The sequence below is a fragment of the Neopelma chrysocephalum genome, unplaced genomic scaffold (genome assembly GCF_003984885.1).
Source record: "Neopelma chrysocephalum unplaced genomic scaffold, ASM398488v2 Primary Assembly neopelma1_143, whole genome shotgun sequence".
Taxonomy (NCBI): Eukaryota; Metazoa; Chordata; class Aves; order Passeriformes; family Pipridae; genus Neopelma; species Neopelma chrysocephalum.
The window spans coordinates 1,875,502-1,894,532 of record NW_020897805.1 but is presented as its reverse complement, the minus strand read 5'-3'; the positions used below and the strand labels follow the sequence as shown (position 1 = coordinate 1,894,532).

The window sequence follows — 19,031 nt, the reverse complement described above, 5'->3', positions numbered from 1 at the left end:
CCTGTCATACACTACAGATAAACTGGCAAAGCCAGGAGAGAAATTGCCTTCTATGGCCTGCAGTAACATTTTCTTGTCTTAATTTATTATGTAATTGGGGAACAATGTGTGACCACATTTTACAGGTTTGTCCATTTCTACTCTTCATTTTCTACATGAAATGAATAGCACAAATCTGACAGAGCATTTATTTGCAGATGATTGATATCACAGTGTCCCTGTTATTCCCCAGAGTATAGCAAAAGTGTTCTCCTTTAGGAGACAGAAAGACATTAATAACATACTTCTTGCTGTGTAGAAGGATTTGTAAATATAAAAGATTAATAAAACCATTTCTGAAGCATCAGCAGTTTTCAATATTTTTTTCGTCCTTTGGGGTGGAAGGGTAGAGTTTTACCCTCTCCTTTGGATGAGAAATTAAGACACAGGTATACTGAAATAATATATGAAAGAGGTGAGAGGTTAAGAAACAGAGGCTTTGCTAGATCATACTGTTCTGCAAGCCAATATCCCTGCAGCAAAACATAAGCAATCCCCAGACCACACGCAGACTGCACACTGAAAACCCCTGGGGAAAGGACTTGTTTTAGCAGGTAAACAAAAGCAATAAAAGCAGTGACAACACATCTCCTGACTGGACCTTAAGAAACCTATGGAAAGAGTACCTCTCCAGGGCAATGCACACTGCACAATCAGATTTTGCATCAGTGGAAGAATATAAACACCACAATATAGCTTGTAAAACACCAGTACGTGACACAGCAACTTATGCTCACTGGCTAAACTATCAAATCCATTAAAACTCAAACACAGTCTGCTTTCCATCTCTCTCTCCCCTTTCAATGGGAAACTCACCTTCTTCAGCTTAGACTGATCATCCTTGTAAGTGATCATCAGGGCGAGTGCCAGATCCCCTTTCTCCCTTCGCGTGCCTTCACACAACAGAGGATGTTCCGCTTCGCTGACAGTTGTTTTCATACCTGCAGGCCAGAAAAGAGGGGATGAAGAGACAAGTGAGCCCATGGGACTACACTACATCCTGAGCACTATCTATACCTCAGACTAATTTATTCACCTCACTGTTACAGGCAAAAGAACACTTTTCCCCCCTTATTTTTCTGTTAACTTCAGAAATAGGTCATGAATAAACAGGAGTTGCTGTCTGCTACAACTGTCAGAACAACCGGATACTAATATGCCACAGGAAGAGTCCAGGTAAGCCTATAACCCTATCTTGAAGCAATGTTTCTGGTTTCTGCAGATGCTACAAGCCAGCATTCCCACACCATAAATAACTCATCTTCCTCCTTTCAAAGATGAGGCAACAGAGAACAGGTCTTGTTTAATCCAATGTGTTCCTTTTTCCATACTGCTTTAGAACAGGCATACGGTGGTGTCAACATAACATATATATAATCACTGCTTTGTTGTTGAAGCTGATAAAGGAAGCAAGAATACACTACTGTGCTGCTATCCTGAATTATATGATAATGTTTGAAAGCACTTCTGCTAGTCTTTCACTAAGACTAACCTCTTTTGAAATGATTGCCTTTTGTTCTCTAAAACGGTCCATCTTCATTAAAGTCCAGGCAATGCACATTCCATGACAAAAGAGCAAGCAGTAAGCTAAAATTCATGTTACTACTTTAACATTCGGTTCTCATCCCATATTCCCCTTCCATTTTTCACAGCTGTGTAAAGACACCTCAGCTCTGGCATGTAGAATCCTTCTGCATCTGGTTCTGGTAAACTGTGCAAACACTTTCATTTCTGCACCAAACTGGAATGAACCACTAACTCTCACCATCAAAATGGTGTAGAATGAAGAACATGAATGAAGATAGACTTTTCTTGTAAAAGGTTCTTACCAAGAGCAGCAACAGCTGCCTCAAAACCAAGCTCTTCATCTCCAGGCATTTCATTATTCCAATTACGGCTTGGGGGTCTAGAGCCCGTAGGAGAAACCACTGAAAGAAGACAATAGAATTAGTATTCAGTTTCCAAACCTAAGACCTCAAAGCAAAAGACATTTCTGAGAGCTTTCTGAATTTGCAGACTTTCCTCTGGTCCTATTCCTAGCCTTGTATCAATTTCAAGACCACAGAACCTTATGGGGTTTTTTCCTCAATTTCTCTGTAACCTCAAAAGGCTCCAAACCAGGTGGGTATATTGTCAAGTCAGTCTTCTAATCCCAGGTTGCTGTGTTCTTTTTTAAATACTAGGATTTATATTAGCTTCCTCTTACTATAAACAGCATAAGAGCAGCACAGTCAGTCTATAACTATTTTACAAACACACACAGGGTGCTGAAATGTGGTAAGTGTCCAGTTGTTTTCAAATGTAAGCAGAAGCAGAAACAGTTATACTGGGGAGCAAAGTACTTCTAAAGTAACATGGAGGGAAGCACAAGCAAAGAATAAAGATTAGGCTGTTCTTATACAGAAGACAGTTTCTCTTTGAAAATTCCTCAAGACCTGGCATCTCAGAATATGCCCTGCACACACTGAGGCCAAGGCAGTCAGTACCTGGAGTGCACAGGACATCAAATATAAAGCTTGCCAACATCAGAGGCAGGACAGGACGGTAATCACATAATGTCCCTTCTCGCAGTTCTTCAGCTCTTCCTCGAATAGTGTTCATCTCATTGGTGCCCAAGGGAATCTTTTTCAAGAGGGCTGCAATCTCAGATTCCTGATAAGCCAGCTTCACCTGGTAGTATCCACAAGGAAAAAGAAGAAGCTGTCAACAGCATAGGCCCTGTGGGCAGCAGACCATTTCTCCCTATACATAAAGTACAGCAACGGTTTTTATTGGATTATTAAATTATAGCAACTCTTAGCAGCCTAGCTACCTTTACCATTCTCTCCTCAGTGAAAACAGGTTTTTAAATCTAATAACAGCCTTGCCTCATATTTATACACAGACTTTTTTGCTTTAATTATCAATCAGCTGTATACAGGAAAAAGGTATCAGCTTTCCTAAGAACATCAGCAGAAGCACCTGACTGGATAAGCCAGTGGAAGAAAGGATGCTATGTCAAGTGATATACCCATTGGAGATAACAGAGACTGATCAGCAAAAGGGGCACAGGGTGGCAGCACACATGCCATCAGGATGAAGACATTTCACTACTTTGTTCCTGTATTCTCTCCATTCTTAACATGTGAAAGTAATTGTTTCCTTTTAGGTAGCAAGTGACTGTCAATCTCACAATCTTCTGATCAGACTTTAAGAAGTACAGATAATTAGTGCAACACGTGTAGTTGGTGGATACCTAGCAACAGTACACACCTTGAGGGACTGAACAAAGTTGCAGTGAAAAGCAAGGTGGCTGTAAATCACACAGACAAGGTCTTAACTGGACACTTCATTTTTCTAAACAGGAATCTTAACAGCCATCAAGGAGTCTCCAAAATAATATGCTTCCACAGTGCATATCCTCACTTGCCAGTGAATGAGATATCAACAAGAGCAACAATTTTCAAACATGTAACAATCACACCAATTCACCCTAGGGAATAAGTTTCAAACCATGTCACTAACACAAATATGGACAAATACGGGTATTTAGAGATGGCTTTCATTTCCCCAGATTAGCAAAGCAAACTGGGAACATATTTAAGATAAGAAGTAAACTGTTCTAATCAGAATAATATATTCATAAAAGATTTTGTACTCATTTAAATATTTTCAGGCCTATAGTTTCACGTGAAATCAAAGACCTGTTGGCACAGGAGGTCTAAGCTTCCTATCAATGAAGGTAACAACAGCTGAAGTGATGTTTCCAATCATTTTTCTGGCAGATCGACATGTGCTAATGGGACATGCAACCAATTCATTTAGTCCCACTGCAATCAATTTTAAGGAAACATATAAAAGCACAACCAAGCTTTAGGAGAAATGTGAACCATGTGAGCAAACGCATTTCAACAGAACAATGCTGTTTATGGATACTGCCTTTCTGAAATATTTCATACCTCCAGAGCCTTTGTAGAAGCAGGTGGTCTCTGCAGCTCCAGAGCAAACATTCCTATTTGGAAGGCCAGGTTGTGGTACTCCAGACGCTCACTCAACACAGTCAGCAAGAAAGCAGCTTTAGACAAGGTGTTTGTTGCCATCCACGTCTGCTTGCTGGTTGATACCTTGTTCTTTTTGCCCTGTTTGAGGAAGAATTTTTCACAGGACACTTTCCTAAACATTCTAAATGCTCTATGCTTGTCCCCCTGTTATTTGCAATAATTAACAGAGAGAAAAAAGAATAAAATACATTTAAATTTTATTCCCTTTGAGGAGGAATCTCAAATTCCAGTAGTTATTGTTGAATATAATTATTTTCCCTATATCACTCCAGCACAACACAGTGGAAGAGCTGGCCCGTGATAAGACATGTCCACTATTGTACTGATGCTGTGCATGTCTGTCCCTTCCAAGGGAGCCCTTCCATACAGCAAACACTGCTTAGTGTCACTACAAGTGAGTTTCCAGAAGTTTATGCTTATTTCTTTCCTCTTCAACCCTCTTATCCTGAAACAGCAAAAGTACTAACATAACTTTTTATGGCTGCTGTATAACCTCATAGCACACAGTAGCACATATCTCTTAAACAAAATATCAATTGAAGCTGATGTTAAATACAGTGTTTTGTTCAATTGATTTAAAATAGAGGCCTAAAAGAGCTGCAGCTTTTAACAGACAAACTAAGCTTGTCTCTGAAGCATAAGGAAAAGTGAAGCAGCTTTTAACTAATCTCAAGTTTCTGAAGACTTCAAGTCCTGCTGAAAGGCCTCTTATTTTCTTTCTCCCTTTTATTCACAAACACACAGAGAGCAATAAGGCACAGTAATGACATCTAGAGTTCAACCCTGAGAAAGCATCAGTGAAGGGCCCCAAATCACAGCAAATGAGGAATGCCTGGGAATGCTGTTGTATCCACCCCACATATTCCTTCTAACTTTCTCTCTAGCTCCAAAACTAGACAAGCTCTCTCTACCTTAGTTGGTGGCTGCTCCACTTTGAGATCTGGAGGGTTGGCCAGTAGGTCCCTGGCAAGCTCTACAGTTAAGCGGCAAGCTTCATTACTGTATCCATGTGCATACAGGGCCTCTGCACAGGCAAACAGGATCTGCAAGAAAGAACAGATGGTCACATGCAAACCACACTGCCCCAGCCTGCAGTTAGCCTGCTCAAATCCACTTGTCACAAAGACTCTGCAAACACAATTCCCAATTAACGTCAGCAGCAGGTGTTCTCAGAGCCCTCCTTGCCTGCACCTTCCCCACCACTCCTTGAAGCACTTCCCTAAAACACCTTTTCTTCTGTGATTAAGTCCCATCCTCTCTCTACGTGCTGTAAGAGATCAGAGAATAACTCAAAAAAAACCTAAAACCCAAACTGACTGACTATAAATATTTCATAGAATCTTCTGACTTTGAAGGGACCCACTAGGGTCATCAAAGTCCAACTCCTGGCCCTACAGGGGAGACCCCAAGAATCACACAATGTGCCTGAGAGCATTGTCCAAATGTTGCTTAACTCTGTCAGACTTGGTGTCACGATCACTTCCCTGGGGAATCTATTCCAGTGCCTGACCACCATCTGGGTGAAGAATCTAATGGGTGAAGAGTCCTAGTATCTAAACCTGCCCTGACACAACTTCATGCCATTTCCATTCAGATGCTTGCTCATACAGGTGTAAGCTCTAAACATATTTTGTGGTTATTATAGGAATTTGATACAGTCTATTTAGACTGCCTCTCCTTTTCAGAGAATTTCTGCTTACATGGTGGGCTTGAAATTTTTCTTGCTGACCATGTCTCAGTCTTACTAATTTTTAATTCCAGCTCAATTTTGCTGTTTCCAAGAGCATAAAAAAGCACATTACATAAAAAGCATACAGTTTTGTCTCTGTTTGTAAATCCTGGAGTGTGAGATGGGACTAGCTAAAACTGGGACGCAATTGCAGTTAGCACAGAAATAGGGAGTCAAGCTTGTGGGAAACAGATATATGCTACCACCGCCTTAAGACTGTAGATACCTTATGATACAATGGGTTATGAGGACATTATAATTAAGCACTTTAACAACATGCTAGGTTAAGTGTGACTGCTAGGAGGGTGGTGAGACCATGATTTATATAATACGTAAAACCACAAAAGAGTGTTTTGAACTAGATTCAGCTCACCTCCATCCGGTTCTCTTGCTCCAGAGGCTTTATACCAGCAAATATATCCTGCTCCTCTTCATTTCCCCCTTCAGCTTTGTCATCATCTTCCTTGGCTACCTCTTGTGGATTCAGATAGTATACCTGGTAATCATCTTCCTCTTCTCCATCATCCCCTCCCCCCACTGCACCATTTTCTCCCACTTCTTCTGGCTTCAGGCTCACACCACCAGTGTTCTCATCTGCAGAAGGCAGGTCATCATCACCACTACCCATCTCCCCCACAGGATCCTTGGGTGATTTCTTGGCCATGGAACTGCTCCTGACAGTGGGCTCAGGTCCCTCAGAGAAGTACACCCCACCATCCTCCTCAAAGGCATCCCTGTAGCTCCTGCTCAGTGGGCTTTCTGTAAAACTAAAGGTGTTGCTGGCTTCTGCCCCCAGCGCCAAGCTGCTGTCATCCAGGCTCATCTCTGCCAAGTCTGGCTCCAGAGAACTGTCTTCACTGCTCATGCGGCGCTTCCCACTATGTTTACTGGTCAAGCCTTTGCTCACCGGCAACTTTGCTTTGCCCACTGCAGTCTTATACACAGCTTTATCCCCTTCTGCTGACAGTCGTCTCAGAACCCTCTGTGGTGTTTCAGAGACAACTTTCCGCTTTCCAGTAAGTTCCTTTGGACGAACTGCTGGCTCCTGGGGAGAGGGTCGCAGCCTGTCCCCAGGCTGCAGACATGGTCCCCCAGGCTCCTGCCCATGGGTTCTACCAGCCTCACAGGCAGTTTCTGAACACTGCAACCGGCAGCTCCTGTGCTGGATGGCCTTCACCCAACAGAATGTGTTCTTCTTGTCAGTGCTGCTATATGTAATCCCAGGAATGGGATAAGCTTCCTCCCAGTTGAAGTAACAGGCTTCCACAGCTGGCTTGAAACCTTGGAAGAGCTTCTCCAGTGATTTCTTGTGCTGACCCCTCTTAACATTATCTATGACTTTCAGCTGCCACTGTCTGAGCTGTGAGCAAAGGTCCCTGCGCCTAAAGAGAAGTAAGAGGATAGGTTAGGAAGCAGACACAAAAAGGACCTGCAACAAACTACTACTTAACACACAGAACACCTCCTTCCTTTGGCCAGAAACATCTTCTGCTGAATTAAGTATAGGCAGCAGTAGTAAGAAGACAAGCTGAAAAAAGCAAACAGGTATATTAACAACCAAGTCCTAGACAGGTCCATAATACGGAAACAAAATGTGAACACTACCAACATGAAAGTACAATACAAACTGCAAGGTTTAAAATTAAATACTGTCTGCCCTGTTTGCTTATCTGCCCTAAATAAGGTGTTAGAGATGTGAGCCTCAGCAGTCTGAGACCAGTGAGTACCATGGGGAATTGTTCTTGGAAACACTCATGAAACAGTTTGCAGCAGCTGTGAAACTACACTGTGAATAACTCTAGTCAAGACATTCACAAGTAGAACCTAAACAGCCTATGCAGGAAGGCACAGTGACAGACAGGACCACCTAATCTGCCTCCCAGACACCTACCTACCTCTTTACCCTGATGTGCCCACACAGAGCCCAACAATTTAATTTAGACTGTAGCAGGCTGTCCTCAGGAGAATAAACTGTTGTAAAACATAGGCACAGAACAAGCAAGACAACAATAATTGATGTGCAAATAACTTTGAGGAAGAATCAAGCTGGTAGGGCTATATAGACTTAAATTACACAGCAGTTAGTCCCATGCCCCATATTGCTATGGGAAGAACAAAACACTTCTGCATTTCCCAGCTCTAAATCTTACATAGGGCCTAGGCACGTGAGCAAAACAGTCTAAATGGATTGATGATCTAATCCAAAGAGAGGAAAACACACTACTAGAAATTTCAGCAGGTGTCTCAATCAACGGCCATTTTGTTTCTGCCACAGATTTCAGATATCTGAGGTACAAACCCAACACTTCAATCAAAGAACAAAAAAAAAAAATTTAAAAATGGGGTGCCCTAATTTAGGTGCAAAGGGTATTAGGACAAAAGGGACTAAACAAAATGGACTACTTATATTTGTTCACTCGAGAAATTAATTAACAAGGGACCAGACTAGTAGGGCTTAATCAATGAGAAGATTTTCAGAAGGAAAAAGAAGGAGCAAGAACTACTCGGGAAAGGTAACATAAGGATGAGAGCCTGCAAAGTCTCCTTATGATTCACTGCAAAGTATAGGAAGGATAAGTAGAAAAGGGTTCTTCTTGGAAACTATTCAAACACCAAGAGAATAGGTAATCAAGCCAGAGCATTTCAATTATTCATTAGCTCAAGTAGGAGATCAGAGCAAATTTGAACTGTGTCAAATAACACAAATTAGAATATACATAGCACAACTTCATACTTTATTAATGGCCAAAATCTTTTATGTTTTTTCTATGTGATTTGATTGATGTTTGTGTTTATTTTAAGTCTCATTCCCCGTTTCCTACAGTTTTTGATTTGTCTTCAACTCCTATATTTAGCTACTTCATATTGTAAACTGTACACGACAGAAACTGCATCCATTTTAGTGTCCTTGATGTACCTTACATAGATAGGGCATTTTGTTAATGCTACACAACAATTCACAGAAAGCAAATGCTGTTAATGTGTAATTGTATTGAAAATACCATCCTGTTTTCATTTGTTCTGAGAAACTTTTCCTGAGAATTTATAGCACATTAAACAAATTCAATATATTTTACACACCACACTTTGTAGACAAGATGTACAAAACAAACTATTGCAATGTCAACCACAGCATCTCAATATGAGCTCTCAATTCCTCTTCTGCTATTCAACTGGTGCTAAATAAAGATGGCAGTGATTCACCAAGGCACAATATGGTTTAGAAATCTGCAAAAGCCACACAATTTTTTCTCAGACAATTGGAAACACTGAAAATCATACACTAGGGACACTGTTTACCAATACACTGCAGAGAATAAACTCCCTCAGAGTTTTCATCTTGAAACACAACAGTGAATGACTGGGCTAAACAGAAATCCATTAAACTGCTGAATGGTTAAATATAGAAACCATTAAAATTAATTGGTAGCTGGTGCTATCACTCAAACAAATGTTCTCCGCCGGGACATTACAATGTAGAATTACACCCATACGTAAAAGAGGAGTCCCAGAAAACAAATCAAACTACTTGATCTTGCTAAAAGTAAGCAGCAATAGCAATCAAAGTAATTACAGTGCTTTGAACCTTACATAGCACATAGTCCAGAAGGACTAATGATTGAACAGGTAATGAGGCAATGATACAAACACAAGAAATCTACAGGATGAAACTCTTGAGTGTGCTTGAGTATCACAGAAATTAAAAAGAGACCAAATCTGATTCTGGGGCTCACCTCTGTGGACTAATAGTTGGGTCGAGGACAGCCAGCCTCCAAAGAACCACCATCTCATCACACATACTTGCACAAGCATGAGCAGCCACTTCTGACTGGCCATTGCTGCGTCCCGTGTGCCCGCTGGCGCTGCTGTGTGATGCAGATGTTCGCACACTGTACCACCAGCCGGTTATCTGCAGGAGAAACACCTCAGTATGGCTGTGTTGTGGCCAACATCTCATCCCCTGCTCTCACTTAATCTCATAATCACAAGGAAATGGGATCTGTGGTTAGTACCATGTTTTCTTTTGACTCCAAAATAACTACAACCATTAAAGCAGTATTGGTTTGTGAGAACTAAGGGCCTCAAAACTTCCCTGGTTAGAAGGCACATGCCCAAAGAACAAAACACTCACAGGAGGTTCACTCAGAGGCCTTCATACTTGGAGGGAAAAAGGGAACAAATGTGATAAGTAAAGCATTCCCTTTTTCCTGATCGAAGTTAGGGTATGTGATGGAGCAATAAGGAAACTTACACAGCAATTTATATTACAGACTGAGAGATCAGTGTCCTGAACTGTCAAAGAAAACCTTTTTCCTAATATTATTTTAAAAAATATAAAAAGATTTACTACTTAAATGCACCGAAAGGTATCTTCCACAAAGATGACAAAAGAATCAGAGATTCTATCACACAACATATATGTTTAGATTTTATCAAAGTGACAGCTTATATGTGACATCCTTCGTTTAAAAAAACAATGCACAACATTAAAATAAATCACCTTCATTGGGCAAAAATCAAATCAAATATGCTGAACAAAAGAAAACAGACTCTGCATATTCTTGTCAGAAGGACTGAGGCATTTGGGGAATATAGTGTTATCAGGACATCATTAAATCAGAACAAGAGCAAACTGTGTCATCATTTTAGCGTGGAGAAGCACATGCCCATAATGCATACAGACTATTAAAGGAATTGTATTCCATGGATTGTATAGACACATAAGCACTAGTCGCTGGCTCTGCCCTGGTTCCCCAGAATTTCCCCCTGCTCCACAGCAAAGAAGTTTGAATACCTGCTCATAGTTGAGACACTGGTCAGTCAGAATCTCCAGCAAAGGAGCTGCATTGCTATCCCGTCTCTTAAACATCTCCCGCACAATGGAAAGCAAGTTCCAGATTCCTTCAGGTTCTCTTCCTCGCAGGGGACGCAGGAGACAGGCCCACTCAGCAGCAGCTGGTGGCTCCGTGGAAGACAGATACATTGAATTCACATCACTGTAGGTAAAACAGAAGAACAAGGATGAGAAAAAATTAAATCAAGCACGGTCATATAAAATCCTGAGTATAATGTACATGCCGAAATAGATTTGTCCCTTCGATGGGACAGACATGCATAACCTAAAAGACTGAATGCATAATGAGCCTAAGAACACCATGCAACCAAAATATTGTGCAAATACAGTCTGTTCTACTGAAATAACACTAGACAAGCTACGAAGTCCAGAAGAGTGACTGTGAAACTGAGGATCCTTCAGTCCAAGGCATCACATAAGCCTACAGGCTACACGGTGAATGGAGCTTATAGATTACATGAATATCACATTTTCCCTTTAATGGGAAACAATTTACCTGAAAACAACAGGAGAGGGTCCACAGAATTTATGAAGGGTTTTCTTTATGTTGTCACTCAGAGTAGATTCATCTAAGTACCAGGTGCTTTGATCTGATGCAGAGGGTCCAGCAGTGGGATCTTACAAAAGAAAAACACAGGTACAGTTTGCAAGCTTTGAAGATATTTTACTCTGTATGTTCAACTACAGAGTTTACAGGGGGTACTCAGTTTATTTCACCTGTTAAGAAATACCTTAAAATGCTACCATAACATTACCTTCAGCGCTGTCAACACTAAATTAGGAGATATGTCTGGCATGCTGAAAGGCAGCACTACAACCTGTGAGATCAGGAGAAATTCAAGGACTGTGCCAACAGAACCCTCACCAAGTTCATTGAGAAAAATGTACACTTCTGTACCTGGGACAGAAAACCCCATGCACCAGTACAGATGGAAAACCAAATGGCTGAGTAGCTGATAGGGTTTGGTGATTATGGCAGATGCCAACCTCAACAAAAACCAATGGCAAACTTTAACTGAAAACACAAAACAGAAAAAAAGATCTGCAAACTGGGCTATATTAAGAAAAGCACAGCTAGCAGATTTAAGGAACTCAGTTCATTCCCTCTATCTGGCACTGGTCAAGTTATATCTGGGATATTGTATCCATTTTTGGGTCCCTCAGTCCAGAAATGATGCTGAGAAACCACACAGTGTAGGGAAGTGATTGTCCCCCTGTACTTGGCACTGGTGAGGTTGCACTTTGAGTATTGTGTCCAGTTCTGGGCCCCTCAGTTCAGGAAAGACATTGAGGCGCTGGAGTGAGTCCAGAGAAGGGCAACAGATCTGGGGAATGGTGCATAGGGTGAGTCCAATGAGGAGCAACTGAGGGAGCTGGGGTTTAGCCTAGAGAAGAGGAGGCTCAGGGGAGATCCTATCACTCTCTACAACTACCTGAAAGGAGGTTGTAGCCAGGTGGGGGTCGGCCTCTTCTCCCAGGCAACCAGTGATAGGACAAGAGGACACAGCCACAAGCTGCACCAGGTAAGGTTTAGGTTGGACATTAGGAGGAATTTCTTCACAGAAAGAGTGATTAACCATTGGAATGGGCTGCCCAGGAAGATGGAGTCACTGCCCCTGAAGGTGTTTAACAAAAGACTGCACATGGCACTTAGTGCCATGGCCTAGTTGACAAGGTGATATTTCGTTAGAGGCTGGACTCGATAATCTGAGTCTTTTCCAACTTAACTGATTCTGTGATCTAGTGAAAGGGGTATCAAGATAGTTGGGGGCACAGAGTACACGACCTATGAGATCAGACTGAGGAAGATGGGTTAATTTCATCTAAAATAGAGAGGGTGAGAGTGATCATTAATCAAAAACATAATGCAGATAAACTCTTCTTTGTATTAGAAGAGGATAAAAAAGGGTATTCATACAGGACACTAGGAAAAAATTCTTGACCAAAAGAGTAATGCAGCACTAAAACAGGAATACTCTAATATCTCTGGTAACCACGACTTAGCTAAACTAGCCCAAGTCACAGCTAACCCAATCTAGTGTTGCAAACAGTCCTGTTTTGAGTAGGAACTTGGAGAGGTCCCCTCCAATCAACATTTCCAGGAGTCTATAATTAATATCGAATTATAAAGAAAAACATTTTGTTAGAAAGGTGAATTGCCTGATGCTCCCTTCCTCTGCCAACACTCTGAGGCATCCATTACACCAGCAATTGCCTATACTCTTCCCTTTTCCTTAATCTTCACAGCAATTCAAGCTACAAGGTAACAGATCAGTTCAGAAACCTGAAGCAGTGCAAATACATGCATAGTAATCTGTGACACAGATTACTGAAATGAGACACGTTACCTGGGGCTCCACACACTGTGTTGATGGCAGTAGACTGAGAAGATAGCAGCTCATCCAGCAAGCGCTGAGCTGTTGGAAGAATCTGAAAACACAAAGTAGATTTTCAATATACACAGTATTTCTTATCCTGATACCCAGCTAAAGATCATTACTGATCACTCAGGTAATTTCAGAAGTATCGAATACACGGTGCTACGTTTTCAGAAAGGACGACAGAGGGTGCTAAAGATCACACAATGGCAACCAGCCGTCACACCTCTCCTTTCTCAAAGCCAAGACCTATGCACGGCTCACTTTCTGCAGTCACACTCTAAGTAAACAAAAGCATCACAGATTATTAGCTCCTTTCTCATTTCTTGAGGAATAAGAGCCCACAAAGAATGATACTGTAGCTAATTTTGAGAGCTAGGGAAGTCACTGCTGTCAAGGTCACCGTTTTCCTGCACTTAAAAAGTTCTTTATTTCTTGTTCCTAAATCATTTCTCTAAAACCCAAGCTAATGGGAGCAAGGGAGCAAACTATAAAATACATCCACACATAACTTTTTGTGCAGACTTTAGCTTATTTACCATCCTGTTAGTAAAGGGACTCAATAATAAGCTAATGCAATTTCAGCACTAAACTAATCACAGCTTCTGCACAGCTCAGAGCATAAGCAGAGAAGATTCACACCTGACTGTAAAATCCTAGGTAGATATACCCTTAACATGCTATTCTTGAAAGAAAAATGCACAATAGAAAGAGCTTTTTCCCAAACTAGATCTGAGCTGAACCTGTAGGTCCATTTAGCCTTTAGCATGTACACTTACAACAGGTAACTTTTTAATCCATATAGCTCGGATTTAAATGACTTGCAACAGAATATCTGACAACCCTCACCTCTCTCCACATGTCAGCTGAGGTAAAGCAAGGGATCTCTATTTGCAAATAATACAAATCCATCTCAAACAAATGGAAGATAAAAATGCTTCAGAAGGATATTTTACATTTTAATCACCTGAAGAAACACACTCAGCATTAAGCTATTCTTGTACCTCTTTTCCACTACTACATATTTTAAGTCACTGCAAAGCAGAAAAGTCACAGGTCTAGGCAATATCACACCTTAAGGTTGAAGTATCAGGGACCTGCAGTGACTCTCCTTCAGGCATTTTTGCCAAGATATTCATATTTAATAGGAATAGGAGTACTGGCTTCATAAGGGGAAACAGCTTTTGGGCAAAGAACTAGGTAAGCTGCTCAGAATCACTGTCATTTCCATAGCTACACTAAACACTTTCTACAGAGATTTTGAAAAACATCTTACCTAGCTGCATTTCTACAGACCACCCTCCCCCTACACTTGAAAGTAATTCAGCATTATATTACCGTACGATGTTCACAAACTGGAAATAAGGATAAAATAGAATAATGTGCACAGCCTACTCTAATTCTACATCATGTAGTCAAAATATGGTGTCCCAAGGTATCAGAGTATCTATCTCCACCTGGAAATCTTGAAGACGGGGAATAAGACTGTTGGAAGTGTTTTGGGGTGTGCCTTGCCTTTTTCAAAGGAATTATACAACACAGGTTAAGACATATCTGCCAATAAAACCCAAACTTCTCTGTTGGGCAGCATCCATCAGATTATGTGGCAAATAGCAATAATTAATTCAGATGTTCCTGGTGCACAGCTGATACACATGACCAAAGGAGAAATAAACCTTGCAGAAAGGAGCAGACAAAAAATTTGAAAGCAAACTATTGACATGCCATTCAGGAAACAGCTACCACCACTACTAGCCTTTCAAAGCCCTTCTCTATTAAGCACTAGACTATGTGACATTAAGGTCAGAGTCTTTACCCAGAGAAGAAAAGCTTTGCCTGTTACATAATGCAGCAAAAAGCACATGCTATTGGTGCTCATCTCTCAGCAACAAAAAGGCAGTATTTTTATTTCAGTTTCATATCATACGATTCCTCTATTTCTTCTCCTAAGAAGATTAGTATTTCTGTAGGAAATTTAGAGGACATTTTAGCAATAGAATGTCTTAGTGTCCCAAGCACAGCACCATAATATGAATTTTAGGCACATGCTGACAGTAATCTAACTCCTACTTAAGAGGAGTGCATTATGAATGCACTACTGAAATGTGACAGATACCCATGCAGGTCAGTTTTTCTCAATCTCCTTTAGTTGAACTTAGCATTAAAAAGTTGCCAAGCCCTTATATTTTTAAAGCAGACATTTCACAATCACTTGGGTATTCCTGTGCATTTTGTGCAAACATTTTAGGCAGATAATATAAATGACCTGACCTTGAACAACACAGATATTTAAGGAATAAGACAGCAGACTTTGCCTTTGACAAACAAGATACCATGTCCATTACTTTCCAAATGATTCCTACAAATCACCAAGAAGCCACACTGGGGGAAGTCAAAAGGTCACCAGTTGGGTGCATTAGAAAGTGCCCACTTAAGACACATACAATACCTTCCCTGGGCAGTCTTCTCCACTTAGCTAATCAAATACACAAAAAAAGAAACAACCTGATTAGGGCTGACCTACGTTTTCCACAATCATGCATTTATTTATTGTGTTTGATCTTCCACAAGCTCAGCATATATTCATGCTGATATGAATAGCCACCACTGTCCTTTTAAGATACTTCTAATCTTTTACTTGGCAACAGACAACTGTCAAATAATAGAACAGCAAACCTGAAAAGAGCAAGAATTGAATGCTTTCCCAGCAGCTCAAATTGAATAGCACGACTGGTTATCTTGCAACAAAAGACATCATATAAACTGACCCAAAATAAAGATAACTGAATTTAACAAAAATTCAGTCACGTCAATTGTCCCCACTTACCTGTTGTGGAAGTTCACTGATTAGGTACTGAGCAAATTTTTGCAATTGGTCTCTTTGTAGCCGAGACAAAGACTCAGAAACAGGTGCTCGCAAGCATACTGCAGATGCCTAAAGAAAGAAAAGGAGATACAAACCACCATTAACAGGGCAGACTTCACAAAGCTGTGTCCACCAGAAGGATCAAGTGTCATGAACAGTAGCTATGTTGATGCATATCACGTTTGGTCTTGATGGCCAATTTTTTTTTCTCTCTGAAATTAAGTGGTGTGTTGCAGATAAGATGCAAATAAGCTGTCTTGGCTTCATAAAAGCTGTTTTTAAGATTTTTTTTTCAAGGAAACTGCTTTAACAGCTGTGCTTAAGATCTGTTGTTGCTAGCAATTGCACAAATACTGGCAGAGATTTCACAAACAAACCTCTAAAATAGGACATTATTCCTTAAGCTTCTGGCAAACCAATCAGCTCTGTCGGAGACTGTTTCACAGAATCACAACCACCTCATTTTTTAATTCAGTATTAAAATGGATCTCTTCCCATATCTAAGAACAACTTAGATTAAAAAAAAAATGCCATCACTAGTTTCTTTCTTTTTCACTCTATAGAACAAAAATGCCCTATTTAAAATTTAAACTGTAAACAGGCAAGAGCAGTTTGATAATAAAGATATTTCTGATATTGTCTTGTCTACATAGAGCAACATACCATGGCTCTTAAATTGCTAGTGTCAGCAGAGAGTTTATACAAACATGGAAATCCTTTCACTATCATTTTTCAGGTAAAGAAAGGATTGGAAGGAAAAGAATGATTTTTTTCTTACACAGGATCCGAACTTCCCAACTGTAAATAATATTTAATGAAAATTTGTTTTCTATCATCACTCTCCATACCCACCTTTTAAAACTCAAACTAATAATTTAAAGCAGAATTCATTTTTTTGCCAACTCTCTAGTCCTAAGTACAGAAAGTATACTGATATTCTGATGATTTCACAAGAGTATCAATTTAAGCCAATTACAAGTGTCTACTGTGAAATATTAACAAGCTTCAGCAGGTTATTAGCACTTATTTAAGAATCTGGAGTTTTATAGCATGTTAGCTATAAAGTGTTCTGTGACAGCAGAAAGTCTGTTCCTTTCAATCACCAAAGCTTAATCCTTCCTTAAGACAGAGGAAATTAAACTGCATGCAAGATTGAACCCTCAACTGGTGTATTTCATGTTGATTCTACACATTTTCAACTGAATTTGGTTGGGGTATAAAATGTATACTTTTTGCTCTATAGAAGGCCACACAGAATAAAAGTGGTCAAATAAAAACCTAACATAAACCTAACTGACTGTTTGAAATCTACAAGTCAAAATTACACTTACCTGCCAGTATGTGTTAAAATGAACATAAAGGCCAACAGTCATGAAAATTACTTTCCTTCTGCACTCTGATCAAACAACGTTAAGAGCGAGCTTTCAAATCCCATACTTACAAAGACTTTTATTAAAAGACTAACTATTGGTGACCTTTCACTCCTTGCAGAGATGAAGAAGGACAGAGTAATTCTAGCACTTAAATGAGAAACAGGAAGGGGCCAAAAAGCAATCTGCACATTATCAAAGGACATTCTGCAGTTTAGAGCCTCAGACAATTCACTCTGCAGACCACAACTGTGAGCGCATATTTACACAATCTGTAACCAAGAGGAGTGCCAAAAACAGCTTTCCTAAAGAGAATGTGTGCTGCATAAAGCTGTAATGAGGAGAGACTCAGAGAAGATGCCCGGGGGAGAGCAGAACTGTGTTTGCAGGCCTACATTGTGGATGCGGAAGAGGCAGAGCGCCACGACGTGAGCACACCACTTGGCCCCGGCCCCGCAGGTGCAGCTGCACGACGTGATCCGGCACCGGTCAAACATCACCGCCACGTTGTACGCGCCCTTGGGTGGCACCATCTGCGGGGGCACCACAGTGGCACTCAGATGGAAACCTGTAAAATTCCAAAGTCCAGAGTTACTCTTTGGGTGCTTGGGAAACAGATTCAGCTAGCATGGAAATTTAGGTATATGCCATTTAAACATTGAAACAACATGTCTAGCAACAACATCCATGCAGAGATAGACATGGATCTAGAGTTTCCAGCACTTGTTTCTTCCCAAACAGCTATGGCTGAATATTAGTATAGAAGCATAATGTGTTATAAGAGGTTCCAAAATACCAGCTTTTAATACATTAATTTATTTATTTCTATTACTATTTAACAGAGAAAAGCAGAACTGGATAAAGTCATCACTGAAAATTGCTGGGTTTTGTTCAAAGAGTCAAAGCTATTCTGTACATATTTTAGGCATGACTTCTGTGCTAACTCTGGCAACAGTGCAGAACAGGCATTATTTTCAAACAGGTTCAGAATTATTTCCAAGTCAATCAACTTCCACAATTATACAGTTAACTAAAGAAGGCAGCACTTAACCTGAACACTTAGTTTCACTTTGTGGTTTCAGAAACTACCCATTTCTCATAAATTATGCACCTCCTTGCAATTTTCTTAATATTCCATATTTATAAATCATCTACTCAGAAAACAGAAAACCCCTCTTGCTTAGACTAAAATCAATGGAAAAGGAAATTTCAGAAATAACACTTGAATGAATCCAGCCCCATTAATCAGTGATCACAAATGAATAAATTATGGATCTCATCTCGGGCAGGATGACAAAGGACTTTAACAAGGCTTAGCTTTGTGTAAACTCATGTACAGTGCATACCAGCTGTACTCATAATGCATCTTCCTGTGGAGACAATGCTCATCCAGGAGCACACATATGAGCAGAAAAAGGCCACCACGAGCACGAATCTTCTACCTATCTTGAAGATGCCTATCAGCAGATGCCTAGAGCAATGAGTATCAGCCTCAAAACCTTTTTGCTAGTCTGGAATTCAGTTTTAATGAAGCACAGAAAGCAATGAGGGTATCAAAGTCATAAGCAAACTTCATTCCAACAGTCTATCTTAAGTGAAAACATGGCTTGAGATAGCTGATTGAAATAGTTTCTCCATCATCAGGACAAGGAAGTACATTATAATTCCACACTACTAAGTTTTTATAATCATATTGTGAGATCATAATACTGATAGTGTTCAGGAGTGCACATGACATACTAAATTAATTCCAT

At 40.3% G+C, this 19,031-nt stretch overlaps 1 protein-coding gene across 3 annotated transcripts in view; it reads right to left on the bottom strand.

The window, feature by feature from the left end:
- The window catches only part of ZSWIM8 (zinc finger SWIM-type containing 8), a 59,702-nt gene that overhangs the window by 13,423 nt on the left and 27,248 nt on the right, over window positions 1–19,031 (bottom strand). For all 3 annotated transcript variants that reach the window (XM_027699975.1, XM_027699976.1, XM_027699974.1), the window contains exons 4-15: window positions 17,673–17,845; window positions 15,869–15,976; window positions 13,012–13,093; window positions 11,160–11,280; window positions 10,604–10,805; window positions 9,543–9,718; window positions 6,182–7,190; window positions 4,991–5,122; window positions 3,978–4,157; window positions 2,526–2,709; window positions 1,869–1,967; window positions 856–980 (exon numbers count right to left, since the gene is read on the bottom strand). In XM_027699975.1, coding sequence (XP_027555776.1) covers window positions 856–980; window positions 1,869–1,967; window positions 2,526–2,709; window positions 3,978–4,157; window positions 4,991–5,122; window positions 6,182–7,190; window positions 9,543–9,718; window positions 10,604–10,805; window positions 11,160–11,280; window positions 13,012–13,093; window positions 15,869–15,976; window positions 17,673–17,845 — 2,591 coding nt within the window. The remainder of the gene's footprint in view (window positions 1–855; window positions 981–1,868; window positions 1,968–2,525; window positions 2,710–3,977; window positions 4,158–4,990; window positions 5,123–6,181; window positions 7,191–9,542; window positions 9,719–10,603; window positions 10,806–11,159; window positions 11,281–13,011; window positions 13,094–15,868; window positions 15,977–17,672; window positions 17,846–19,031) is intronic.